Here is a 27027-nt window from a genome sequence, read left to right on the forward strand (position 1 = left end):
ACTTGTGCAGAAAGCTGTATGGAAGCACTGAAGTCTTCATGTTTACAGTTAACCACAGGTTAATAATACTCGTTTAGGTTTGAATAACTCTACCTAAAAGACTGCGTGCTTGCCATGTGCGTTTATTTCTTCTTGGAGTGGACTAGGTGCTTTGAGTGAGCCACGCTGTCGTGAACTTAGTTTCCACTCAGGGAAACAGGTACCTTCCCGTGTTACAGAGGGCTTGTTTTCACTTTAATTCTATTTTTATAATTTTTGTTCAGATGTCATCAGTTGAGCCAGAAATTCAGATAAAGTTATTAACACAAAGAGGCTTAATGACAAATTAAGTATAAAGCAGTGTCACTTTCTCAGGTCACCAAATCCCTTTATAATGCTCATGGTTTGCAAGAGACGTGACCTTTTATCCTAGTTTAGTCAAGAACGGTGAATTGCCTAGGTCACCTTCAACTCTGTGATACTAATAAGTTAACGAGTTAAATTTGTCCATACACTGTGAACTGGTTTACTTGAATTTGAATAATTAAGGCTGAAGTTGATGGAGTGATAGTGTAAGCTGATTTGCTGCTCCTTGTGGGGAGGGGCACCTTCCTAGTGGTGCTCATGTCATAGTGCAGGGACTTGAATTTAGGGTGCCGAATTAGCAAAAAGAAAAAAATAAAAAAGGAAAAAAAGGGAGAAAAAGAAAAAATCCAGCAGGGAGAGAGAAGGAGAAGCGAGAGCTCATCTTCTGCTGTTCTAGCGTGTCAAACTCGCTGACCACACAGCAAGGTGAACTCCATGTCAGATGAAGGGGAGGAGGAGGAGGAGCGCACAACCGGCAAATTGTGGGGCCGCGCGACCTCTGCTCCGAGTTGGCTGGAGCTGATCCAGAGCTGCCAGCGCTTGCAGCCCTGGCTGCAATCCCACCATTCAGCCCTGTCCTCTGCCCCCTTCTCGGTTTTGTAGGAGGGCTTGGCAGTGGAGCGATGCAACAAGCTGGATCGGGGAAGTGATCCAGCTTAAAAATAGCCCCGCTGTTGAGTTTTCTCTTTGGCGTGTGTTGTTTTTTTAAAAAATATGTAGTTATTTATTTATTTGGATTTCTTTAGCCAGAGTAATTCCTGCATCTGTTTCACTAGACCGCACAGGTAGGCAGCTGGGTGGATGCTTTGTCCATCCGCACCTAATGCCCCAGAGCAGCACAGGAGAGCTGGAAGGGCTGCTGAAGTGATGGCAGCCTCGGTTTACACTGGTTCCTTCACCAGTTTGAAGTGAGTGCGTGTGACTGATAACATGTGCTTCTGAATTTCGGGCAGTGTTCCCGTCGGTGCACCCAGACCTGCTCATCTCAGGTGGATTATAGCTGAAACCCTCCTCCTCTCCCAAATGCCTTGGAAACAGGTAGCCTAAACTTCTGCCCCTTGGCCATTTTTTTCAGGCTCCTGAAAGTTTATTTGTAAACAAAGGTGGGGGGAAAAAATGGAGGAAAAAAAAAAAAAAAAACAAAAAAAAAACCAACCACGACCCAACAACTAAAGAGCACAGCAGCAGAGGAAGGCAAAGCCCATTGCTGGCTGCGTGCTCTAGGGGTACAAGGCAAAAACGCTGCTGCTGAGGTGACTGTCTAAACTCCATGACAAACAAAGGGTTAACAATGCATGGATTTCAAGGGGCTCTGTTTAGTTTCCTTTGTTTTTATTTTCTTTTTTTTTGTTTTGTTTTATTTTATATTTTTGTTGTTTTTTTTGTTTAATTTCTGTGTTCTGGCCACACCCAGGAGAACCGTCTGCTTTTGATTTCTCCCTTTACGGTTACATGGTAAATTTTCTTTCTCATTCTTCAGAGATGGAAACGTTCAAATACTCTCTCTATATACATTTATTTATTTTTTTTTACACTGCTCATCATGTTGCTTGTTATTTATTGCAGAGTCTGAGGCCAGACTAAAAGGGTGACAGTTACTCGGTCTCTTCAGGCCCTTTGAATAAACCTTTGGGTAAAAAGGGGGTTAGTCTGGCCCTGCAAATTACTCATAAGTCCTAAATTTTTTTGCAGGGTTTATTTAGTGTTTGTGGGGTATGTTGAGGTTTAAATTTATTTTCTGCCTGGGAGAAGTTCCTGGCAGTTGGTGGAGGGGGAAATGTTGAAAAATTCAGCCTTGTTATCATAACAGCCTTATTAAACGGGAGTTATTTGTGTAAACTAAACTCTAGAAACGTTAAGTCTTTTTTTTTAACCCAGGATTGCATCTTCCCTTCCTCTGGCTCCATACCTAGTACTGTGGGGCAAACCAGTACTTGCTATAGAGCTGAGCTAGCAAATACTGTTTATCTGCCTCCTTTTTAATTTTTTTTTCTTTAAGGGCAAGACAACCTTGGGAGGGAAAACTGAGAATTGTTTGTTGTATGTGTATTTGGGTACAAATTAATCCCTATTCTTTGCAGGTCATCTATGAGAAGGAATTAAAAATATATGTATGTGTTGTTTTCTCTCCCACATCAAAAATATGTGTATTTAATTGCTAGTTTTTAAGCTTAGTAATAATAGAAATGTCAAGCATGGTTCACCTATTTTTCCTGATTGAAAATTTGAATGTCTAAGGGTCGCATTAAGAAGACTAACCAAGTGGACACAAATATTGACTCCTATCATAGTCAGCTATGTGAAGTGTTAATTCAGCGTTGACATTAAATGGTTTTCAACAAAGCGTTGCATAAGCCAAGGACTGATCTGTCAGTAAAACAAAACTTCTGGTTAATTAGTTAAGTTGTTCGGAATCAAGTTAACTCTGTTTTAGTTCACATTGTTAATTATTCCTGTATAGTCTGCGTGTGGATTGTGCCCTTTCATGATTTAACTTATTAAAAATACTGAAAATTCAAAATCAGTTTCAAGGTGTTTGACGATAATCTGTTTTTAAAATCCCATACAGACTTCATTAATTGCAAACAAATGTGAATTAAAATAGTCTTAGTTTGGTTCTAGTCTGCACAGGCTAATGTCTAAAAAATTACCTTCCCTCTGCTCTCCAGCTTTCAGTTCACAGCATCACAGAAGACATAAATCTCATTCAGGCTCTACAGGATTGTCTAGAACAAACAAAAATTTTAATGTCAAAAGAGAAGAGGGAAATAGAGATTGCTGCTGCAGTCTTCACCTCCCCTCCTCCCCAAACCTTTTTAAAGATGCTTTTTCCCCATTATATCGAACAGAGGGAAACGTGTTACTCTATTTCTCAGTCTTCCCTTTCTCTGTAGGTGTTCTTTGAAGCAGATAAAATACGCTGTCCCTTCATAATCAGCTTTGCTATTACACTCCCCCCTGTCAGTTCCGTGCAACCTGTTTGACAGTTGCATGTGGTTGGACTGATTTATTAGACCTGATCTCTTGTAGCACCAATTTTAATTGATTTCTGCAGAAAACATATATGTTGTTCAGAAAAGGCAATCGTTTGTTATTTATATAGCCTTTATTTTTTAAGCTGACAAAATGAAATTATCCCAAGTTTTATGTTAGGGGGCTGGTGCCCAAAGGAGAGTTCTTGTTGATTTCAACATGACAGTAAGGTTAGCTAAGGAGTTTTTGTTATTGCTGCTCCTGAAGAAAAAAATAAATAAAATAATAATTAAAAGAAAAAACACTACATTTTGCAAATATGTAATAGTTTTGTGCTGGAAACCTAGCTGTGGATGATAAAGGCCAGCATGCACAAAGGGGCTTTTCAAGATTACTATTTTACAGATTTTAAAAAAAGCACTTAACGACAGCTTGCTTGTGTCTTGTTGCTAACAGTGCCTAGAAATCCAGGTGCTGTTTTTTGGGGGGTCCACGCATGCCGACCCTGAGCTGCATGGAGGGGGCTGCCAGGCTAGCATGCCAGTGCTTTGGGTCGCTCACCTTACCTAGTGCTCTGCTTAACATCAGGAGTTTCCATTGCATCAAATGCAGGCTTTGTTCCCCTTCCTCCTGAGCCAACGGAGATTGCTGTCCGTGCATTAAAGTGGTATTTGCCTTGTAGCATGCCACAGGAGCCGTTTCTCTTCCTCCTGTTCTTAAGGTACCCTAAAAACAGACTGTAGCTGAGTTTTTTGGTTGGCTCTGCTCTCTGCAGTGGCATGAAGAATACCTCCTCATGGTTGTCTATAGTAAAATAGCATTTGCTACCAGCTAATTCCTAGTTCCCTTAGTCTTGTTGGCTCTGCTTGACCATCAGTGCTCTCACCTCCGTGGAAGTGAGCATGATCTCTTCCCCTGCCCTCGTATGCGACCGCATGGATTGATGGCAGTATGAGCATGTGGGACGGGAGCATTGCATGTGCCGTCATGGGCTCAGTAAACCTAAATCCCTCTAATAAAGGGATGTTTTGGTAGTACCCAAGCTTTTGTGGCTGCGCCAAGCAGGGCGCGTTATTTTTTTTTCAGACTTCATAGTGTTTCTAGGCAGAGATTTCTCATCCACAGCACGTAGGTTGCCATCTCAGAACAAAGCCAAGCGAGATGGGTGGCAGGCTCTCAGGGAAGCAGCAGTAGGGCAGAAACGCCAGAAAAAAAACAACGTCATTTACCAATAGATCCATATTTAGGTGTTCAGATTAACCCTCAAGACCATCATGTTGCTTAAAGGTAGGAAAAATTTGAAACCAGAACAATACATAATATTGTAAATCTTCACGTTGAGTGATGTTCATCTCCTGGTGCTACCTAGAAGTCCTTACTGTAAGGGCCCCACGCGTTATTAGGGAGGTTACAGGCGTAGAAGTAGCCATGAACTGTTCCCTGAAGAGCTTGCAAGGGATGCTTTACAAACAGCCCTTCCTCTCAGCCATTCTCCAAGGTAGGTAATTATTATTGTCTCCGTTTTACAGGTGGGAAAAGCAAGGTTCAGTCTTTGATTTGCCCAAAGCTTCGCAGAATTCCTGGTGCCAGGCCTGAACTCAGCTCGCTGCTCTCTCTCGCAGCGGTTGCTCAAGAGGACGAAGTGCTGCTCAGTGCCGATGTCCTGTACCGTGTTTATGGGGGCGGTGGGGGCGGCACCGCGTGCGTCTTCATGGTCAGGGAGAGAGAGGGCAGGAGCCCCGCGTGGGCCGAACCAGCTTGAAAGAGAAAAAAAAAAAGAAAGAAAAAAAAACTTTAAAAAAAAATTGTCTCGAGTAACTTTGTACTTCTTTTTTGGTCTGGCCTCAATTGCTTTTATGTTTTCTTTTTTTAATTACTCTTATTATTCTTATTATGATTACAGTTCCTTTTTTTTATTGAATTTTAATTTCCTTCATTTTCGAAACATGCATGAACCAACAATGTGACTCTAGGAGGTTATTGCTGAGTTGTGCTGATGTCGATTTCATACTGTGATATTTTTTCTCTATTTACCTAGAGATCAGTATTTCAATATATAACGATGTGCATGTTTTCCCCCCTTCTCCCGCTGCATGCAGGGATTCGGGTTCGTAACTTTCGAGAATAGTGCTGATGCAGACAGGGCCAGGGAGAAATTACACGGCACCGTGGTAGAGGGCCGTAAAATCGAGGTGCATGTCTTCAGTAATTCAATTTCTTCTTTATATTTATTCTTTTGATTTCTTTTTGTGTCTTGCCTCACTTATTTCACATTTGGATCCCAGTCTCATGTGTGCGTGTGTGTTTGTGTCTGTGTCCTTCACCTCCCCGCACTGAAATGTATAAAAGTTTACCCCCCTTACAAAATATTTTTATTGTTGTTTTGGGTATTTTTTTCTTTTCCGTTTCCTTTTATTGAGTTGTTTTTGGTTTTGTTTTTGTTTTTTTCCCACCCACTCCAAATTTTTGCCCTTCTGCTGTCTTGATTTTTTCCTTTGCTTCAGTTTGCGAGGCTCCGATCTCCTGTTATCAGGCCTGAACGACACTAACCGAAAGAGTACTGTCCGACTTCTAACTCTGTGTCCGCACAGAAAGCAGGGGGCCAGCCAGTCTCCTCTCTTTCCTCCGAGGCCAGTTCTCCTCCACGCAAGTGTGAGACGATGCCCGCGGCGGGCGGGGAGGGCGGCGGGGCAGGAGGCGCGGGGTGGGCTGCGCTGCGCACCCCGCTCCGGTCACGGTGGGAGCCGGTCCTTAAACGTTTCTAGCTCTCGCTTTGGTCCTAAAGGGGTGGCGTTGGCCACGGGGCACGCCTGGCGCTGGCCAGTTTGGTGTTCCACTGTGGTGAAGGCTAACTGGCCCTTCCCTCTCTCCCCTCTCTCTTGAAACAAACGAACAAAAAAAAAAAAGTGCAAATATTGAACGAATATGAAAATTACGAAAAAAAAAAGCCGCCGTTTTGAGTAAGATGTCTGCATATTTTGCTTTTTTTTTTTGTTTTGTTTTTTTTATTTCCCTTTTCGATGGTTTAGGGTTTAGGGCCCTCCACTTGACTCACTCTTTCCATGGTAACTATACACAATGCTGGCGATGGTACGAGTTGGCGGTAAGTGAAACGAAAGCGCTAGAGAAGAAGCTTTTTTTTTATTTTTTCTTTTTTAATTTTTCTTAAAATTACAAAAAAAAAGAACGAAATTAAATAAGAAAGAAAAAATCCATCTGCCATCTCACATTAACACTACAAAATGTGATTTGACTTGTTGTCCCCACCCGCCTCCTTCCTCCCTCTCCCCCTTTTATTTTCAATGCTGTTGAGTAATGCCGCCTGGACTTTGGATGTACATATCGTTTTGTAGCAGTCTGAGCTGTTTGATTACTGACTTCATGGTGATTTCCCCTTGCACATCTTACTCAGAGTTACTGAACTCCAGTTTGGCTGGTTTTTATTAATGCACCCATTTCCTCTTCTCTCTCTCCTGCCCCTTCTTTCTGCCGCTCTCTCTTTCTGAGACCTGTTTGTAGCTGTTACCGCTCCTTTCCGTTCTTTCTTTCTCTCTCCCTCCCCTCCCCGGTTTATTTCTTTACTCGGTTAAATGCAGCTGTTGGTCTCTTTGCTGACTGGTGGTTTCTGATCGGTTCTGGCAATTTTTCCTTTAAGTGCTTGTGTTGCACTTTGCTGTAGCAGCTGATTTCAGGCACTCGCTCCATCTTAATGATTGTCTGTGAGACCCTATCTCCTCCCTCCTCCCTCCCCACCCCCTGAATCAATTGTGTTTTTTTTTTTCTTTCTTTTATCTGTGTGTGTTTAACTGCATGCTCTCAGTCTCATCATTGTTGTTTCCCATTCTTTCTTTTTTAAATGTGTAATGTTTCTATTGTTTTGGGGCTGAAGCAAGAGTAAATGTAGTTCCAGATTCCCCACCCCGCGTACGCTCACCTTTCCATAAGTCTCAAGGGCCTAGAGCAACTTTTATTTTTATAGTAATTATTATTTTTTTCGTCTTAACCCTAGCCTGAGTTCCCATTTGGCATGTGCTTTGATAAATTACTGATGTTGGATAAAACTTCACCCTCCTTGCAAGAACTTTGAGGCTGTCTGACACGGGGCTGCAGTAACTTGGCTTCCGAACTGGTCCATCTTTTCTTTATCAGCACCATCTCTGTGGTAACACCCCACTTGCTTGAGCAATCAAACCGCTTGGAACGATGCAGAGCTCTGTAAAGAGGGTGGAGGGCACCATAAAACAACAACAACAAAAGACTCAGCTCTTCCACTATGCATTTCTTCTCTTTGCTCCGAGAGATTTGTGTCTCGGAGGCGGGGGATAAAATAATTTCAAAGAGATTTGAGAGTGATGGGGAAGAAATTGGTGAACAAGGACTGTCCAAACCCTTGGTGGCATTCCTAAAACCTCCTCAAACCTTGGCAGTTCAAATCTAAAGCTGATGGACTCCAGGTTTCCTGTCTAAGCAGCCAACCTGCCTGCGACCTGTGAGCCCCAGTCCAGTGGTGAGCTTGAGGAACAGGTCAGCTCGTGCAGCACCTGCTTCAGTTTCCCTGTCCTGGGCTGCAGATGTGGTCGCTGCCACTCAAACAGAGCCTGGACAGAATCACCAAGGTTTTGCCCTTGAGGTCGGTGAGCTGGGAATAACCACACGCGCCAAGGGGTGGCAGGGTGTCTGAGAATCTGCACGTTACTCTTGTTGGCCTTTTGTTTAATGCATAATTTTTAAATGCCATGTTTAGCTGTAATGTTTAAAACTAAATGGCAATTGTTAAAAGTAATTTAAATAACTGCATTTTTGTAAAATTAGTTATTTAATTTTTTTTGCTCAGAGAAGTATAGTGTGTGTGTGTGTGTGTGAGACAGCTGAGAGTTTTCCATCATTTTCCCTAATGTCCTTTGCTTCCTCTCCTCTCCTCCCCTTCCCCTTTCTTGCTTTTAGGTTAACAATGCCACAGCGCGAGTGATGACCAACAAGAAGATGGTCACACCATACGCAAATGGTAAGAGAGACTGTTTGTACTAGTGTTGTGCTGAAAGGTTAGAAGGAAGACGAAAGCTTCCTGGTGAAGGGAATGTCATAGTATTTCATCAGGACCTCCTCGGGGGAAGAGAAAACAAAACAAAAAGCCCCCACCAAAATTGAAGAACAACTCCCAAGCCCTAATCTATGGCATTATGCTTCAATATAACTCTAAAAGTTTATGGAGGAACACCATTTTTCAGGTGGAGAAGTTGGGGCAGAGAGGAGTAGTGACGTGCCCAGTGTGGCCAAGCTAGAAAAAGAGCCCAAGGTCTGATGTGTGACCTGCCACCGCTGCAAGGTGATGCTGCACCAGTCTGCAGAGGGATGGCCATCACCTAAATACCTAAATACAAATGGAGTATAATCCAAGGAGCTGGATATATCTCAGTTTAGGTTCTAGCAGTAAAAGTTCGACTGTCCCCAAGCAGCTGTGAAAGCAGAGGCATTGGACTGTTTATGCGTTCACTTGTTGTTACAGGCTGTGTCTGGTATTCAGCCATTTTCCAGTGAACCTGAATAGAGAAAGACCAAGTTGTTTGGTTAATGAAGAATCCTGTTTCATTGGGATATCTAGGTTCTTCTGTCTGTGCAGTAATTTTATGGCATAGACACATATAGCATAAAAAAATCATTCTTCTCCTGACAGAACTGAATGCTGCTTTGATACACATTCTGAATTTGAGTCTTTGTCCTGAACCAGGCAGGAAAAATTCTTCTTGGCCTGAAAATGTTCCTGAACAGCTACAGCAACGCAGGAAGCTAAGCATAGGTAGTTGCTAGTGCAAGAATCTGTTCTGATTCCACATAAGACTCAGAAGTCAGAAGATACAAATTTTATTTGTAGCTCTGCTGCTGACTTGTGAGGCTCTTGGCAAATCATATAATCGTTTTTTAGTTACAGAACTGGGGAATTAGGGGTAGGGACAGGCAGAAAGACTGGGATTCTGAGTTTTAGTGTTTGAGCGGAGTTAGGAAATTTTGCAGTAAAAGGCAACACAGCCGTATTACATTGTCTTGAAAGCAAGGACAGAAAACGTGTACAAATTATTGGTATCTACAAATGACTTGTGAAACATGATAATGGGCAGGAGTATTTTGCTTTATCAACCAGCAGTGTCTGCTTTAAAACTATGTAAAGGCGCTCGGTATTAGGCCAGGCTTAAAGCACACTGATAAGCAGTGGTACAGGAGCTGTTAAATTCAGGGGCTGATCCCAGTCCTGTCGTTGCCACCACTGCATCAGTATTTTGCCGTCGAGGTGGCAGTACAGGACAGCGTGCCCAGTCTTGCGGAGGAGCATGTTGCATCTCTCGGTGATGCTCTGCCAGCAGGTGAAGGGGTGGTGCTGATGGGTTGCAGCCCACAAAGTTTTTCTTGTGGTTTCTGGGCTGGGTAGGGGTGGTAAAAGTGCAGCGAGTGTGTCAGGACTCCTTAATCAAGACAGAGAGGAAGGGAATGGATTTATTTCAGTAGAAATGCCTGTGTGATGGCTAGCTGAACAGATAAGGTCTCTCCATCCCTTTCCATGCTCTGTGGAGGCCAGCCCAGATCAAGTTGTTAGCTTTACATCCATCTTCTCTCCCCAGAGAGAAAGGTGGGGGAGATGACAGGTCTCTAGATCTGACTGGGGAACATATTTCTCCTCAGACCCCTTCGACAGTGGCAGGCCAGCAATAACCTGAAGGGTTCTCTCTTGTATTTTTTGTGTTGATGATTTTCAGTTCTTGCCTGTTATCCAGACGATATTAAAACCAGTTCTCTGGGAAGGCTTTCATCTGAAAAGAAGCATAAAGAAGGCAGGAAACACTAAAATAACACGGAGAGGAACAAACGTGAAACGAATAGAGTGAATTGCTTCTGTGCGATATAGTTGTGTAATTCAGTTAGCGAGGAAATCTCAATCACCGGCGCTTTTTTAGATCTCTAGCAAACGTGACGGAACGGTGATTTGAGGATTTAAGGGTGTAAATTGACCTCCCTGGGATGAGAGGCTGGGCCGCTGGCTTTTAGAGAGGTTTTAGATCCACAGCGTTCCCCTGAATGCGTGGAGGAGCTGACAGCAAGGGTCACGCCGAGAATTCAGGGTCGCACGGTGCTCGTGGCAAACATGCATATAAGGTAGTTGGCATTCCCTCAACGGCGTGCATGCCCTGCTGAGGATCAGCTGACGTTTGGCTGTTCCCTCCAGTACAGCGACCCGTACCTAGAACTTGACATTAGAAAAAGGCAGTTGGCCTCCATCTACACCAAGGGGGATTGAGGTGAAGCCGAAATTGGGAAAGAGCTGCTGCTGCATGTGAAGCTGCTGGGGCGCATGCAAGAGACTGTTCCCCGTACCCATGCTGCCTGCTCCTTCTCTTGGTGTAGATTTTGGCATTCACTGCAGTCTTTGTTGTTGCAGGTTGGAAGTTGAGTCCTGTGGTTGGAGCGGTGTACGGCCCTGAGTTATATGCAGGTAGAGCTTAAGTAGACACTTCCACTTCTGCCATTTAACTGCAGTGGTGTTTGTTTATGTTCTCAATTTGCTGTTTCTTTATAACCTTTTTACGTTCTTTTTTTTTTTTTTTTTTTTTTTTTATTCTTTCTAAAATTAAATTAGCGTCCAGCTTTCAAGCAGATGTCTCGCTGGGCAATGACGCCGCAGTGCCCCTGTCAGGAAGGGGGGGTATTAACACTTACATTCCTTTAATCAGTAAGTAGCCCCCATTGGCCCCTGTATTGTTGCTGTGCTTGAGTTAACTATGACCTGTTTCCCTTCTCTCCAGTCTGTATAATATATACTTGAAAGGATGGGTCTCGCTGGGAAGGAGTTTACCTCTAGCCCAAGTCTACCGTGCAGTGGCCGTAACTTGTTCATCTGCAGTGTGTTTCTGTGCCGGTGAATGGGTCTCTGAGCGATGAGGAGGCTGCAGAACAAGGGGAGGGTGTGTGCGAGGAATAGGCCATTCCCTTGATTTTAGCCCCCCCCCCAACCCTGGCCCCTTTGAAATGAAAGAAACCAAATGGACAAATCCCTACAAAGTACATATTATACACGCTGTTAAACCACGAGTCTGCAGGGCCCCCGGTGGCATGCACCTGGACGCGCGCTGGGTTGGGTTCGTGCCTGGCGACTCGCTCCCTTCTGGGCATCTGCTCTTTACAGTATTTGCAGATGCCTCTAGGGCTTTACATCGTTTCATCATGAGCCAGTTAACGCCAGCGTAAAGCATAATAAAGCAGGCCCCGCTAGGCGTGGGGCCGGGTCCTGGTCACACTTTTTAAGTGAAGAGGGGCTCCCAGAAAGCTGGCACTTTATGGGAAGTTTCTGCTGCTGTTATATGGGCTATCTTGTCTTTCAGGCTTTAAAATGAACATACAGAGGATTGGGTGGCAAAGAGTGGGAGGGGAAAGGAGGGAAGAGACTGATGTAAGTTGATTGACTTTAAGGGCCTCTTGACAAATTATTTTAAAGAGCCTCTGCAGTTTTGGAAGAGCCGCCTGCTGTATTGATAGTAACTCTCTGCGCTTCTCGGACTCTAACCAGACTGCATGGCGGTGTCAGAAGGGGGGGATTTGTACCCTGTTTGTGGTGGGCAAGGCATGCCAAAGCATTAACCTCTTGCATGCCAAACCTCTCTGCAACCCCTCTTCCCCTGAAGGCCATGGTGTAGCAGGACGTATGTATCCGATGCTTGCTGGGATAGAAGCATGCCCCTCTGCAGGATTGATGCAAAACGTCCCACCGCTGTGGAGCTATTGTGTCACTTTGTTTGAAGCAGGCGGTTGTTCCCTGGGCAGGAGCTCGGATCCTTTTCACCCTCCACCTTGTCTGTCTTTACAGTTCCAGGCTTCCCCTATCCAACTGCAGCCACCACAGCAGCCGCGTTTCGGGGAGCCCACCTGAGGGGCCGAGGAAGGACGGTTTATGGGGCAGTCCGGGCAGTACCTCCCACAGCCATCCCTGCCTACCCAGGGTAAGCACTGGTCACAAGAGCAGAGTGCTCTGCACAACCGTGTCAAATAGCTGATTGGCTAACAAAAACGTAACTAAAATTGTCCGGATGGTGAGAGGCAGGATATTGCAAGTGCAAGAGCGTTCTGCACACGATGGCATCCAATGGGGGCAAATCTAAATTTTGCCTGAAACGATTTTCAGTTCTTGCAGCAGCCTAAAGTGCTGATGTACTCCTTCTCATAATTTCTCAATTTGTCTGCCTGGTATTTGTCATCGATTGACCCAATACGTTGTAGTGCTGCTGAGAAGGATGCAAAGAGAGGTCTAAGATTTCTGAAAAGTTTGTACTCTCTGCGCTCCCTTGTGGTTTTCTTACCCAGGAATGAGGAATATTATCCATTACCTTCATGCCTCACCATCTGACAGTAGGATACAGAAGAGCCAGTTACCCACAATGGATTTGCTTTCTTTGTTGGAGACAGTTTAAAAAGGTTTAAAACAAAGATTAATCAAGTCCATTAATTTGAAGTTGGGAGTGTTTGGGATACAGGGAGAATGAAAGTGCAGCATTCTTCTAACTGTTGTATGAAGCGATGGTGAATGCGTGGCCTCAGAACACTTCTCTGCCCTCTGACTTTTCACTAGTAATGCAGTGGAATAGATTCTGTTATAGAAGAGTATTCTGCTCTTCAGAGTACAGGGAACCAGGTTTGTATGTGGGTCTTGTTTGGGGTTTTTTGTTTGTTTGTTTAAGCGTGATGGAATGACAGATAAATCGGCAAATCCCTTCCTTTTTTTTGTTTCTGATTTTGATGGTTTATTCATATTGCCTGTCTCCGGAATTTTGTTTGTCATATTTTCCAGGCAAGTTTCTCAGAAAGAATAGGAGTAGGGATGAATCCTCCAACACAGAAAGATGGACTGACCCTTTTATTTCCCCCCTCTTAGACTAGCTCCAAAAGGGAAGAAAATAAATGATAAATCTTTTATTAAAAAGAGAGGAGGAAGCCACACATGATGTAAGGATCTGGCCTGATGTATGCCGGATAAGCTTGCAGTGCCTTCTGTAGCAGATGAAGTGGGGAGAGCTTCTGCAGCCCTTTCTTGTTAGAGTCCCATTTGATATTTAAAGTGGAGCTGAAGGAAGCAAGCTGCAGTGGTCACGTATCTGTCTAGCTTTGCTCTCAGACAAATCTGGCAATGTTTGTATTTAATTCACCCAAAGACTTAAAATGAAACCTCCTGCCTGAACACACAGGCCTTCTGAATGGAGCAGTTCTTCTGGACTTGTAGATCCACCTCTCTTTGCCGCTGCTCTTAGTTCATATTGTACATCCTCTAACCATAGCCTCTGACCTGCAGCTTGTCTGTCTGTTGCTCTAAAAATGACCCAGCCCTGTTTGATTGGGAAATGCTCCACAGTGAAACAGAGAAGCAAAGCTGAGCTAAGTGCTGCCGTCTAGGAGGACATGCAGCACTTGCACCGGGGAGGGGGGTCGCATGCTTCACTCGGGGCATAACAGCTAGATCATTCCTAGGAGAGGCTGTCACCAGGGCTGCACCAGGAGGGACTCAAGCCCTGTCTTTGATTTAAAACCAGCCTGGGTCCCCTGTAAAGGGTTTATTTCTGTTTGGAATATGGGCCAGGATCCAATGATTGTCCCTTCCAAATACTGTCTTGTGACTCTGTTTACTTACATTATGTTGGGTTTGTCTGACGCTGCTGACTGATTTCATGTCTTCATGGGCAGTGTGCTATCCAGTAAATATTTGCGGGACAGCAGTAAACACATTGCCTTCAGAAATGGCCCAGAGCTGCCCCTCATCCCAAACACTGGTATGCAGTTAACTAATTCTGGTGTTTATTGTCATCGTAGTCTGAGTCTCTACGTGCTATTTTGTAGATGGAATTAGATTCCTTATGGAATGATGTAAGTTGTGCTATTCAGTTCTGTGTCGCAGTAAGCTGTAGGACAGCCACAGCTCTGTGTGGGCACTGCTGACCTCTGCCGAGTCAGGGCAGTCACACATTCCTGACACCTTATCCTGCATCAGTTGCTTTCTTCCTGGCCAGTGGGAAGCTGACACCGTAAGATCAGTCAGCAGCACATGAATGATCGAGGTTTAGAGTGTTGTGGAAGAAGACAGTAAAGTAAGCTGCAGGTTAAGTCAAACCTGGTAGAGGGAACTGATTTTCACAAAACTTTTAAAATATATCTTAATACTTTAATACATTTTAAAATGTAACAGTATCACTGAATGTGTGAGCTTAGCAGAATTCCAAAAAAAAATATAGAATGTAGAATAATAAAAGCTTGTTGGAATTGCCATGCTGGATCAGACCTGAGGGCTGTTCAGGTTAGTGTGATATTTGATAGCATCTGTAGTGCTAGATGCTCCAGAGGAAGGTGCAAGAGATGGTATCATTCTTAATACACACTTTTTTTCAGGATCTAAAGCTAAGATTTACTAATACATATGTGAAAGGTACGTACAGTTATGTACAGACATGGATGTTTATCCACGGTAGGTTATTCATACGGTAGAAAGCAATTGCTCAGACCATTTAGATAGTTACCCAAGCCTGACCTCAGAACACAAAATGCAACCTTCAGTGTATAACTGAGGCAGCATTCAATACTAGTATGGAGGCTTTATAACCTTTAGTCTATAGCGTGACTAAAGCCAGTGCTGGAATATTGCCCTGATTTGCAGTGGCCATGCTTTCTAAATGAAAGCTGACAAATTGCACTTCAGACCAAAAGCTGTAAGAATTAAATCAAAGCCTAAAAAAAAGAACCAAACCAAACATGCCTACTGTAAAATTCTTCCAACTCAATCAATTTTATTTCTCAAGCCATAGGTTAGGCATTGGCTTGTTCATGTTCATTAGGTACATCTATGAAGAGCAGGCCTGTTATAGTAAAGTGTAATTTAGTCTAGGAGTGTAAATACGTAGAAGATTCTCTGACTCAAAGAAGTAGATAAAAGTCAGACTAGACATAAGGCAGTAGTGATCTTTGTGGTTTTTTTTTTGTTTTTGTTTTTTGCTTTGGTTGGTTGGTTTTGGTTCATTTTACAACACAGTCAACTGTTGGTACAGCTAGATTAATGATATGATGGCTGCTTTACAAAATCAGCATATGCCTGGTTCTCGTGGATATATTTTAGCTCATCTGTTGGGCTTTTCACAGATGCCACTGAGATTTGATGGGGCTGCTTTACGCTTCTGGTCAGTCTACATAACCAGAATGGTCTCTGTGGTTCTCAAGCGAAGCTTTTGCCAACGTTAAGAATCACAGATGTGTATGTTTTAGCATGTAAATAAACCTCGCTAAATTTCAGTGCTGGCAGTCGGTATCAGTTAGGTCCTAACTGCAGGAGAGAGAGGATGCATGTGTGCTTGGTTGCTTGAACTTAGGAAGTCTTACTCTTACATGTTACTAGTGTTCCTTGCAGTTTTCTCTGGAGAGCTGATGCTAGCATCTCCTGCTGACAGGATTCTAAGTTACACGAACAGTGGCCTGATCCAACGTGGTAATGCTTTTATTAATCCAACTGGTTGTGTTTGGAATAACTGTTAAAACTGCTAACCTGTTCATAAACCAAGTCACTTCCTCTGTCATGCATTTGCCTTTCCTGCAGGAGCAGGTGGAGTATCACTGCTAAAACACTCCAGATCCTAGATAGAGAACCCAGCAATGTAAGTCACTGCCCCAGGAGCCAAATTCTTTGTTATGTGGTTGTAAAAATTTAGCTTCAACAAACATGATCTTATGGCCTGCTTCTCCCTGCTGAAGTGGCTCCCCTCTTCCTCTAACAAGGGTCTCTATCTTTATATCTGCTCCCAGCGCTCTTGGAGACAACAGTAACTCTGTCCATTGGGAATGGAGTGTACTTTTCCTGGAGAAGACAGTGAGACTAAATTATTCAAGCAGTAGCTAACTCTGCAACATATTTTTTTTTTTTTTAAGTTTTATTCTTTTTAGTAATAGCATGCAGAATTTTGGCAAGATATGCTGGGCTTTTTTTGTGTGTGCGTGCCTTACAATAGGTGGATGTCTGAGGGTGGCAGGCTCTTGGCAGCATTTCACATTCCATCTGATGAGTAAAAAATAATAATTAAAAGAGAAGCTAGCACTCCATGCCTTCTTTTTCCTTAATGCTACTGGTAAGTCATGCACATTAGATCCACGAATATTGCAGATGGCGGGGCTAACGCTTTTTAAAGCCTTGAGTGAGTTTGTGCGGAGCTGTTCAGAGGACAAAGCAAGAGGAAATTCCTCAGTACGAAGGACACGCTTGAACGCACACGGGTGGGGGGCATACCCTGTCTTCCTTCCTCATCCTTCCCCAACCCCTGTCCCCAAAGCAAGCTGCGTAGTCCTACGCCAGCAAATGCTCTGGTAAGGGTGGCTCTCTGGGAACCCCAGGCTCTGGTTTATCGATTTTTCTGCTTGAAGTTCTGAGAGAAAGAAAAACAAATGGCTTAAAACAGAAAAGGCACCATCCCATGGAAACCCTCCCAGTTGCTCCTCTCTGCTCTGGAATATGTCGTTACTAGCAGGGACTCCCACTGCACCTTCCAATTCTCGGACCTTGGACCAGTCACCTAACCTTTTTAGCTCATTATCTCTGCTTGTGAAAGCAATGCATTGTGGGTATTTTTGGTTTTTTCTTTTCAATTACATTTCTCTGTGTTTACTTTGATCAGAATTGATTGACTTGTTTTCCTGAGGTGTTGCATCGGTTCTTTAAGATGCTGAATAATAATACTTTGCATGCTTGTGTGATCAGCCAAATCTTATCGCATGTCTAATGTGCAGGGTAAAAGCAGGTGATGTATGGATGTCAGAAACAAAGTCAAGCAGCCCCGTGGAGCTCAAATAAATCGTTGTACACAACTCTCTGAAACGTGCTTCTGATATAGGTGATTCCGGCCCCTGTGGGATGCCTTCTGAGGGGCTTCTCGATTTCCAAGCCCACTTCATGAAGCCAGTGTCTCCATGTGTATAGGGGGTAACTTAATTCCAGGAGAAAGAAAACAAAACAAAACAAAAAAAACAGAGTGGAGGTTTCTAAACCCTTGTTTCTCTTCTTCAGGACATCAGATCTTTTTGAGTCTATTTTAATTGTACAACATGGTTGTTCCCCTCCCTCTCTCCTTCGCATACTGTCTCCCCCTCTGCCCGCCCCTTCCCCTTTGCATGCCATGGAAGATGACTTGGAGCCGTCTAGCGTGCGTGCGCACACACATTCTCTTGCTGATTTGCTCCTGCCAAAAGCCCAGGTTGTGGATTCATACATCACCTGCCTGTGTAAAACGCATGTGCATGCTGCCGTCCTCAATAACCGGAATGTGTTTTCTGTTCTTTTGTTTTTTGTTTTTTGTTTTTTTGTTTTTGTGTGGATTTTCTGCAGTGTGGTTTACCAGGACGGATTTTACGGTGCTGACCTCTATGTAAGTACACACACCGGAGCCTTCTCATCCCCAACCCCTGACAAGCCAGCCTTTTTTTTTTTTTTGGTTTGTTTGTTTGGTTTGGTTTGGTTTGTTTTTTTTTTTAAATATCATTTACTTTAATTTTCTTCTTCCTTGTGGATATATATATTTATATATTTAGGAATGCAAGCATGCTTCTCTGTCACTGCGCTTGCCCCTGGGTGCAAGACCTAAGCCTTTGGGTTTCCTGATCATTGCCAGGGTCAGTTTACTGGGTGTCCTCTCCCCCACATGCACACTGCTACTAATCAACCTGAGAGATGATTAGCGAATTAAAATTTCTCTCAACACTTCTCTCGTTTACATAATTCGGATATAAAAATAACAGGACTGGTTTAGCCTCAGACCTTCCCTTTCCTTCTCCCCCTCCACCCTCCCCTTTCTCTCCCCTCTTGGGGCCCTTTCAGGTTTGATTTGTGCAGCCCACACTAAACAGTGCAAGCTGTATGTTTAAAAATGTTCATGTGCCACTGGGACGTGGAGATTATCCCTTTGGGGAAGACACTGGGACTGATTAAAAATGGAGACCGAGATGCTAGAGTGAAAACTGACATCTCATTTTGCTAGTCAAAATGGTACCTAAATAGGCTAGATTCTCTTTACCTCTTCAGGGAATTGTAAAGTACAAATACATGGAGATGTTCGGTTAGAGAAGTCAGCAGCCTCCTCCTGTTCGGGAATTAGCTCTGATACCCCAGGAGACGTTGTCTGTCATTGCCTTTGTCCTACCCAGCCAGTCGGTATTGCAGATCTCCAGGGCATCTGTATACGCAGCTGGGTTGTGGCTGTCGTGGATCAAGGGGCTCTGGCCAGTAAGAAAAGCAGTTTCCTCTCCAATGGAGAGCTGTTGCAGAGCAGCTGTGATAGGAGCGTGCCCTTCATAGCCAAAATATTCAGGTCCACTACTGCCATCACAACCTGTGGCCTTGTCTGGCTCTGGCAAAGCTCCCAAAGTTATAGGTAATAGCTCTCTGGAGCTGGGGATGCTTTGTATTGGTAGTGGCATGGTTGTCAGCATGGATTTCACGTCCCTGCTCCTTTGAAGTTGCTACTACTGACATTTATGAAGAGGACCCTGAGGGGTTAGACTGAAGATAATGGATGGAATTAGCTTTTGGATTTTCTTGGCTTATATGGAGGGTCAGGTCTTATAAAGGCACTTTGCCCAGCGTAGTTTACAGCAGTCAGAAACATACTCTTTAAGCACAGAGATCTTGGGTGTATTTCTTCATTCTTACGTGTGTTAGTGTCTGCACATCCCTCAAAATTTGATCTGCATAATCAAGTGTTCCTTTATTAAATGGTGTCAAGGACTGCACAAGAGTTCTGGGTTTTCTCATCTCACTGCTAGAACACTAGCTCAACAGCCCACTGAATTTTCTACAGCAGGCAAGCAAACGAGCAATACCTTCTCCTTAGTGCCTCTTCCCTCGGAGTATGGTGTATAAGAGGTTGTCATGTTGAAATGGAAAACTGGCTGGGGTTACCCCCTGTTCCTTTTCAGAAAGCTCCTTCAGAGCTTCCATTGCTGATGGGGAGGAGATGCTTATCTAGCATGTTTTAAGGACAGAGACTTCAGCAATGAAGAAGCCCCATAATCCACCATAAAACTTGGTGCTGCAGCGTGGTAGCATCACGTAACGCAGAACCAAACCTCCAAGTCAGCTTGGGACCGCTTGGTGAACTTCTGGCAACTTTGCTTCCAGTGCTTAGGTCTCACTGTGAGAAAGCAGTACGGCAGAACAGGGTGCTCATCCAGGGAGGTGGTGCTGTGTTTTCCTGTTTTGTTGCTGCCCTCCAACAGAGCTCAGAAAAACAAAAATTGTAATCCTGATGTGAAGTTACCCTTCCAAGCAATTTGCTAATGGGCACAGGTAGAATGAGTGCAGCATCCCCGTGCCCCACTGATGTGCAGTGCTGATCCCTGGAGTGCTTACGTCCGTCTGGTTGGACGTGTGGAAGGGAAGGCAGAGGGGTCTTCTGTTAGGTTTAGCCCTTCCTGGCCGGATTAGGGGGAAAATTAAACTGAGGTTCCCCTAGGGCTTCTGAGTCAAGGCAGGGTGGAAAGGACCCTGAGCTAGGAAGGAGTAGCTAGCAGTAGGCAAGACGAAGGGGAAATGTCCCGAGTTTGGGCTGCTTTTTCTGCATAAGTACTACGCACCGATTTCTCGTTTTCCTCCTTCTCCTCTTCCTCACTCCTTTTTTCTTTCCTGGGGCAACCATCCTGCTAGCCATGCCTTCTCTGAAGAAGGCATTCCATCTCTTTTTGGATGCATCCCACTCTGGCAGGACACCTGAATCCATAAAACAACCAGCCCCAGGCTGCAGAGGGCTTCATTTCGGATCCTAAGAAAGGTTATCATTCCTCTACGATGGGGTCAATCTGGGGGGGGGGGGGGGAGGGGGAGAAAAAAAACAACCAAAAAACCAAAACAAACGCAAACCACCCCACCTGTGTGAAGACCACTCCTGCCTGTGAAAAGCGTGCTTGCATCCACCGGAAAGAAAAGGCTGGTGAGCCCCGCCGCGGGCTGTTTGTATGATTGTTTCTTTCCACAGCTGTGTTTTTTTGAACTGCTCTTCCTGTGTTCTGTTATAGAATAGTCTTACAGGAACCAATCATTAGCGCTAAAATACCTCAGGTAGGAGTGCCAGTGTGACCTGCCAACCAATCAGATTGTGGATTGCAGTGGAAAAAACTGAATTATACTAACCATTCCAGCACCACATTAGAGATGGGAACAGAGGCTTTTTTAGGGCAGCGCAGACTCCCGTGTGATCCAAGCCCCCGCCGTAGCAGGGCGGCGTGCGTCCAGATTTCACACCGAGTGGCATTTCATTCGAAAACTATATATGTGTAAATTCAACGGAAGGGTTAACAAGGTCATGCTTGTCCCATTACCATGTAGAAGCACCTGCTGCAATGGACGCTGTTGTCCTGTCACCTCTTTTAATTCATTCATGCTCATTCCTGGTGCACGTATGCCACCCTTCTAATACAAAAATACTGGAAACGGTTCTGGCCCTTTCTGCTTCTTAACTTCTGCTCTAGGGCACTTTTGAGAAGACACACTCAAGTTACGACAAATTAAAGATCCCCAAACTGGGCTCTCCGTCTAAACTGGCAGGTGGTCAAATGTGTCCAACTGGTACCATGAGTTGCACATTTCTCTGAGGGTATGGGGTTGCTCGTGGCATCGAGTAAAGAGTGCCAGCAACACGCTTTGTGCACCTGCCTAAGGCAGCAAGGAAAGAAGAAAAGGAAGGCTTATGATCATAGGATACACCGACATAGTAAGCTGTAGGTTTGGATTTCCTCATGTTCCCATTGCATTGTCAGCTAATATGGACCCAAAGAGTGGAAGAGAAGATGGGACTTGTTTTGTGCTGAACTGTATAGCCTTTACATGCTCATTTATTTGCATTGACACGTTCAGTAATTGGAATGCTGCTCTAAATTGGGATTGCAGCTTCCTGTATCTTGTTTTCCCAGGTTTGTTTCATACGCCCTGAAATAACACAATATTGAGAATGCTATCATCTAATGTTATAGAAGGGATTAAAAAAATGTTTTCTTGCTTCACTGATGAGCCAAGGATGATAATATCACAGAAGAGTCATTTGAAATTTGGGCTCTTGTGAACACCTGAGCAAATCCGGTTGTTTGCCAATTGAGATCTATAGGCTCAGGCTCTCTACACGTTCTCATGGGAAAAGGGGTTCAGCACAGCCCCAGCAACACTGGCAGGATAACAAGAGAAAGAGAACTTGAGTTAAGATAAGCAGCATTTAGAATTATGTTCACCTCTCTCATGTGCTCCCCATACAATCCAAAAGACTGTACCAGAAAGTCAGTCTTTATTTAGACAGTCCTTTTGGTTGTTGACTGGCCCAGTAAAAATGCATAAGCCTGTTCCATAGTCAAGGCTGTTTTTAAACTGTCCCATTGACAGAAATGTCTCTGAGCTAACGTCTTCACGAGAAGCTCAGACACATCCATCTCCTTTGAGACAAGGCTAAAGATTTTAGACTGAGCCTAGACGGGTAAACCTGTCCCTGTGGGATGGCTTCACTTAAATAGATGGAGTGGGGAGGTTGCGTAGCTGTCCTGGGTTTCATGCACAATGCCACTCGATGGTGTCTTCTGTTGCAGTCTGGAGGAGTGTGGTGCAGCTAGCCAAGGGCCTTTTAAAAATAATTTCTTCTTTTACTGGGAAACACGATTGCTCACGTTTGGTGAAGATGCTCTACTCTGATACAGTTTATACTTATGAGAGTACCTGAAGTGAGTGGCATCAGAAATCACTAGGGACGGTAGGACCTTGTAGCTGAGGATACGGACGAGCTTTGCATACAAGTTACAGTTTTGTGTGAGCAGGAAGGGAAGGAGAAAACACCTGGTGCATTGGACAAGCTGAGTAGGGCTTTAGATGCATTGAAGGAAGTCCATGTGGGTCCCGGGTTAAGGAGAACAGGAGCGTCAGCTGGGTGAGGTGACCTGCACAGCATCTCCTTCGTTCTGCACCGCTCCCAGAGCTCGGCAAAAGCGTTTGTGAAATCAGAAGGAGTACTAGCTGCAACTTTCCTCCTCTTGCCTTCACCCTGTTTCGGTGGACCTGCTGGTCATGCTAAACACATTCCCGTGTCAGAAATCCCCCAGCTGTCCACACTCATTGCTCCTATGACAGGAACGTACCATGGCCATTATAATCCCCATTTTTGGTTTTATTTGAAGTACACACCAGTAGACTTTGCAGACCGCTTCGAGCTGAGCAGTCCTGCCCGGGAGTGTGTACCTGTATCCTGTGACATTTTTTACAATTAACAGTAGCTTCAATTTTGCATCAGTGCATGGTTAAAAAAGCAATACACATGTCAGCTATTTCTTAACTTCATTTCTCCAATGAATTATTTCTCCTGTTTTTTTGTTTTTTGTTTTTTTGTTTTTTTGTTTGTTGTGCAGTCGACTGAAGAAATGTTAACATCCCGCTCTAAATCTCTCAGTGGAGTCTCTGTTCCCTTCTCTGATATAACAGATGGGTTATTGCTTGTTATAATTATTAACATCGTGGTGTGGGACAGGGCTAGGGTGGGAGCCATTCCGGGGGGCGAGGGCGGGAGGCTGCGGGGAGTCGTCGAGGTTGGAATGTTAACTCCAGTGGTGACTGACTGTTTCCGTAATAGCAGGTTGTTGTGGCTGCACGCTCTAGTACTTGAGGCTGTGTACTTCACTGAGCTTGTGGTAGAGCCTAGGGCGAACTGCTGTCCCAAGAGAATGCTGGGATGGATAGAACTAGCCAATATGAGTCTGAACGTGGTGACTTTGCTGGTTGTTCTAGCTCCAGATGTCAGCATGCTTAGTTTTTAATTTTGATTAATAAATGTTACGCCATCCCTCCCCCCCTTCCCACACCTGATTCCAACCCTTCTTTTCTTTTTTTCTTTTTTTTTTTTTTTTTTGTTTTCGGTTTGGTTTCGTTTTCCTTTACAAGAGATGTGAGTTAAAAGAGAATTACATGATAACCCTTTTCTGGTTTCAAACTGCATCTTGCTGCCATGTGTAGAGCATGTGCCAGTCACATTTGAAACGGCTTTGGATGTGAAATGTGGCTGGTAGGTGGGAGGGAGGGTGGGAATCGGGGTGGGCTGCAGCAGCCTGCCCTGCCGAAGGACAGTGCCAAGTGGAAATGTCTTCCACACCATGCCCAAGTGACAGACCACGCCAAGAGTTCAGGAAGGTCACAAGCTTAAGGAAATGCCACAAGCTCCTAATTTGGTGAGGTTGGTAAAGGTTTCATTTGGATTGCCCCTTCCCCTTGTCTCTGTCATGTTCTGGAGGTGGAGGTAGTGGTGGCGCAACAATAGCATGCCAGAAAGAAGCCAAACCTCCCCAGACCATCAGTCTGAAGTGCAGGGATTGAAACCACTAGGTAAGAGGGACAAAACCATGACAACGTTTCTTTCAAGCCGCGTGGTGTTTCACAGGTGATTATTTGCATTACTCTCTTCTATTAACTAGAAGATTAAAGGGTCTGCAGGTCTCTCTCCTCCAGAGTAAGAGACCATCCCCAGGAATGTTTGGGGTAGCACGCAAGCCATCGTGGGGGCAGTTCCACAAGGGCAACCAGAATGAAGTTAAAATCATGACTTCTATTTTAAAGGATGTCTAGACCAAAACAGCACTGCTGAGCAAAGACAGAGTGTGTCCTGCAGTAGAGCTGATCTTGTACTCTTAAGTTACATACAGCCATAAGATTTATAGGGGAAAAAGCGTTAGAGATATTTTGAGCTGATTCTGGAGGTAAAGAGCATAAGTCTGCCTTCTGGTCCTTCCAACTCTGAAATGTCACTTAAAAGGAAAAAAAAAAAAAGCCAGAAGCAATCTGGAGTTTTCTGATGTTATTTATGGCTCATTGTGTTTCTGGCAAATCAAAGCCACGGTTCATTTACCATTGCTCCCCCATAGAGTTTACAGAAACGTGTTCAGAAGCATACAGTCAGAAAAGATCTAACCTGGGCTTCAGAGCTCTTTCATGACTGCCACACAGCCTTAGCTCGGGGTCTGAGAGGTGGCAGGCATCCGTCCCTCGTTACTGCAAGGTGCGCGGGGCAGTGGGGCTGAGCCCGGGCTTCCTCTGCCCTGAGAGCTGTTGGTGGGAATTCTGGTAGGACACTTGCAAGTCTTCCTCTGGGCCAGGATTTATGTTTTGCCAGCTCAGCTGTAACTACATATTTAGGATCTACCTCTTACCACTGTAAGCATTTTAAAGATCTTTACTACAGATGTGTAACATAGGTGTAAATGCAGCAGCAGTACAGTCTGTTCAGATGTGATTTCCCCCAACCTGTTTCTTTCTTACTCTGAGGGAGAGGAGAATGCTCTGGTTGGTATCTGTGTCAATTTGCTTGTTGGCAGCCCTTTAGACCACCAGAGATTGACTTCTCTGACCTTCTTTTACTGATTGCTTTTTGGCTTCTCTGGCTATTGATGCTTTTATGCATCTGAACCAAAAGAAATTCTAGCCTTTGGGGTCTCCCAGGCTTAGAAAAGAGACAAAGGAGAAAAAAAAACAGGAGCTCCTCTGAATGATGCCCTTTCTAAAATACATGCTTCACAGAAAGTGCCCACCTCTGATTTCCCCAGCGTAAAAGGAAGGGGACATAGAAATTACATTGCATACAGTATTTCAGCTCTCTTCTGATTTTCCGTTCCTCCATGCCAAATTTAGTTTCCTACAGGGATATCACCATGCTCAGGCTCACTTCAGTTTATTCTAAACTGGGAAATGGAAGAGTCTCCCTAGTCCTTCTGAGCAAAAAAAGGTAGGAGTTAATGGGCAATGCTTGTGCTAGATAAGACATGGGAGCTGATGCAGTTTGAAACACTTCCTCTCCTTGTGATGTGTGTGATTCCTTTTTTCTTCCTTTTTTTTCTTTTTCTTTTTTTTTTTTGGCTCTGCGTGGGTGGACAGGTATCTGTAAAGTCAGTTCTCTTCTCTCCTGCAGGGTGGATACGCAGCCTACAGATATGCACAGCCTGCTACTGCAACAGCAGCCACGGCCGCTGCAGCCGCTGCAGCAGCTTACAGCGATGGGTATGTAAGGGGGAGGCATCCCCGTGGGCTAGCTTGCTGTGCTTGGAGATTCGAGGAGCATTGATCCATTACAGTACTTCTACTTTCCCCGTTTCTTTGTCTTACTTGCACTCGCACGTGCACACTTGCATGCACAACCCGACATGAAAGATTCGAGTGCACGACTTGTCTCCCTGCTCCTGGGGCAGTATTGCCCTCCGGTGTGTGTGGGCTGGCACAAATCCTGGCCTCTTCCTTATCCTGGTGGTTCTCTGGGCAAAGGAGGCAGTGTGCTTATGGCCTCAGAGCTGAGAGACCTGGTTTGCATTGCTGGCTCCTTGCTCTGTGACTCTGAGCAGGTTGTTCCATCGCTGGGTGCATTTCTCTCCCCATCCATAAAGTAAGAATGGTTCAGCTCGTACAGTACTCTCGGGCGCTTTAACATGCGGTTCTGCGTAAATGCAAAGGGTTATCATCATCAGAGTGCTTGCCTTAAGGTTTTTTATCTCCTGTGCAGTAAGGCTGTGTTTTAATCTTAGCGCATGTCAGAGCATTAAAGTTCATACTCCCTCCTCATTCTGGAGAACCCCTTGCTGCTTTCCACTTAGCAGCTGCTACCGTGCCACTAGCACCAGCAGCCACTCTCCTCCCAAATTGCATCACTCGAGGTAAGGGATGCACTAACTGTCTCGTCAAGGTGCTGACCTCTTTCCTACAGGTTGAGCTCATGGCTTCTGCCACGTTCCTCCTCGCAGGCCGGTCCCTCGCCCATCTCATACGGTGCATGGCAGCATGCCCATAGGCTCTCTGCGGAGAGGGGCTGCCTGTGTGCATGTGTGTGCATGTATGCATACATGTGTGTAGGAGGGCATGTTGCTTCTTCCATCGCCTGTGGTCAGAAGGCTGTTTCTCTGCCCCTCCAAAGTGACTTTTTTTTTTTTTTTCATGTTTTCTCCCTCTCTTCAGTTATGGCAGGGTGTACACAGCAGATCCTTACCATGCCCTTGCCCCTGCCGCTAGCTACGGAGTTGGCGCTGTGGTAAGTGAGATTTTCTTCCTTGTGCTGTTTCTCATTCCTAGCACGGGCATCAGCTGTTCACTGTGTGTATCAGGTACTGAAACTTTATCCAGAAATACCTTTCCACGGAGGGAGGAGGTCCTTAGCTGCAGTGCTGGCTCCCCAGCCATTCCGCATTCCTGTGTCTGTCTGTGTGCTCTAGGAAAGGAGCCAGGTTGCAGAAAACCGATTATCACTCACTCTTGTACATCTCCCTGTACAAAAGAGGTGGTTGAAGGATGACCAGAAACATCAAGAGCCAGAATGTCGTTGCTGAATCAGTATAACCGTATCAAGGAGATGGATAGAGCAAGAACCAGCAATGGCTGGAGATGCAGGACATCCTTTCTTGCCTTTTTCATTAACTTAATTAAGAGCCCTTTAGAGCTCTGTTGCACGATGAGAAATCAGCCCTAGGAAAAGTGAGGGAATAAGTTGTTCTTGTGACATCTTGCAGCAAAGCTGCTCCACTTGGTTCCCTCTTCCACCAGCGGAAGGATGCGGCGTCCTGCCTGCCAGCAGGAGTTACACAAGGGCAGGGATGAGGTATATTGGCATTGGACGGGAGCGGCACAGCTTGCTGAAAACACATGCTTGCCCATCTGCTTCC

The 27027-nt window shown here is 44.8% G+C and overlaps 1 protein-coding gene and 1 long non-coding RNA gene across 24 annotated transcripts in view; both read left to right on the plus strand.

The window, feature by feature from the left end:
* The window catches only part of RBFOX2 (RNA binding fox-1 homolog 2), a 177684-nt gene that overhangs the window by 144219 nt on the left and 6438 nt on the right, over positions 1 to 27027 (plus strand). For 8 of the 23 annotated variants that reach the window (XM_080576857.1, XM_080576866.1, XM_080576861.1 and 5 more), the window contains 8 exons: positions 5418 to 5510; positions 8263 to 8323; positions 10748 to 10801; positions 10946 to 11038; positions 12170 to 12302; positions 20386 to 20428; positions 25293 to 25381; positions 26327 to 26399. In XM_080576857.1, coding sequence (XP_080432983.1) covers positions 5418 to 5510; positions 8263 to 8323; positions 10748 to 10801; positions 10946 to 11038; positions 12170 to 12302; positions 20386 to 20428; positions 25293 to 25381; positions 26327 to 26399 — 639 coding nt within the window. Of the gene's footprint in view, positions 1 to 5417; positions 5511 to 8262; positions 8324 to 10747; positions 10802 to 10945; positions 11039 to 11687; positions 11756 to 12169; positions 12303 to 17704; positions 17745 to 20385; positions 20429 to 22749; positions 22827 to 25292; positions 25382 to 26326; positions 26400 to 27027 lie in introns of those variants that run through there. The other 15 variants (XM_080576868.1, XM_080576865.1, XR_013945181.1 and 12 more) reach the window with 14 other exon arrangements.
* On the plus strand, positions 5518 to 6540 carry LOC308188294. Its single transcript, XR_013945364.1, has 2 exons — positions 5518 to 5970; positions 6348 to 6540. It is a non-coding gene; the product is annotated as an uncharacterized lncRNA (long non-coding RNA).

This window comes from Anser brachyrhynchus (genome assembly GCF_964034855.1).
Source record: "Anser brachyrhynchus genome assembly, chromosome: 1".
In the NCBI taxonomy this organism is placed as follows: domain Eukaryota; kingdom Metazoa; phylum Chordata; class Aves; order Anseriformes; family Anatidae; genus Anser; species Anser brachyrhynchus.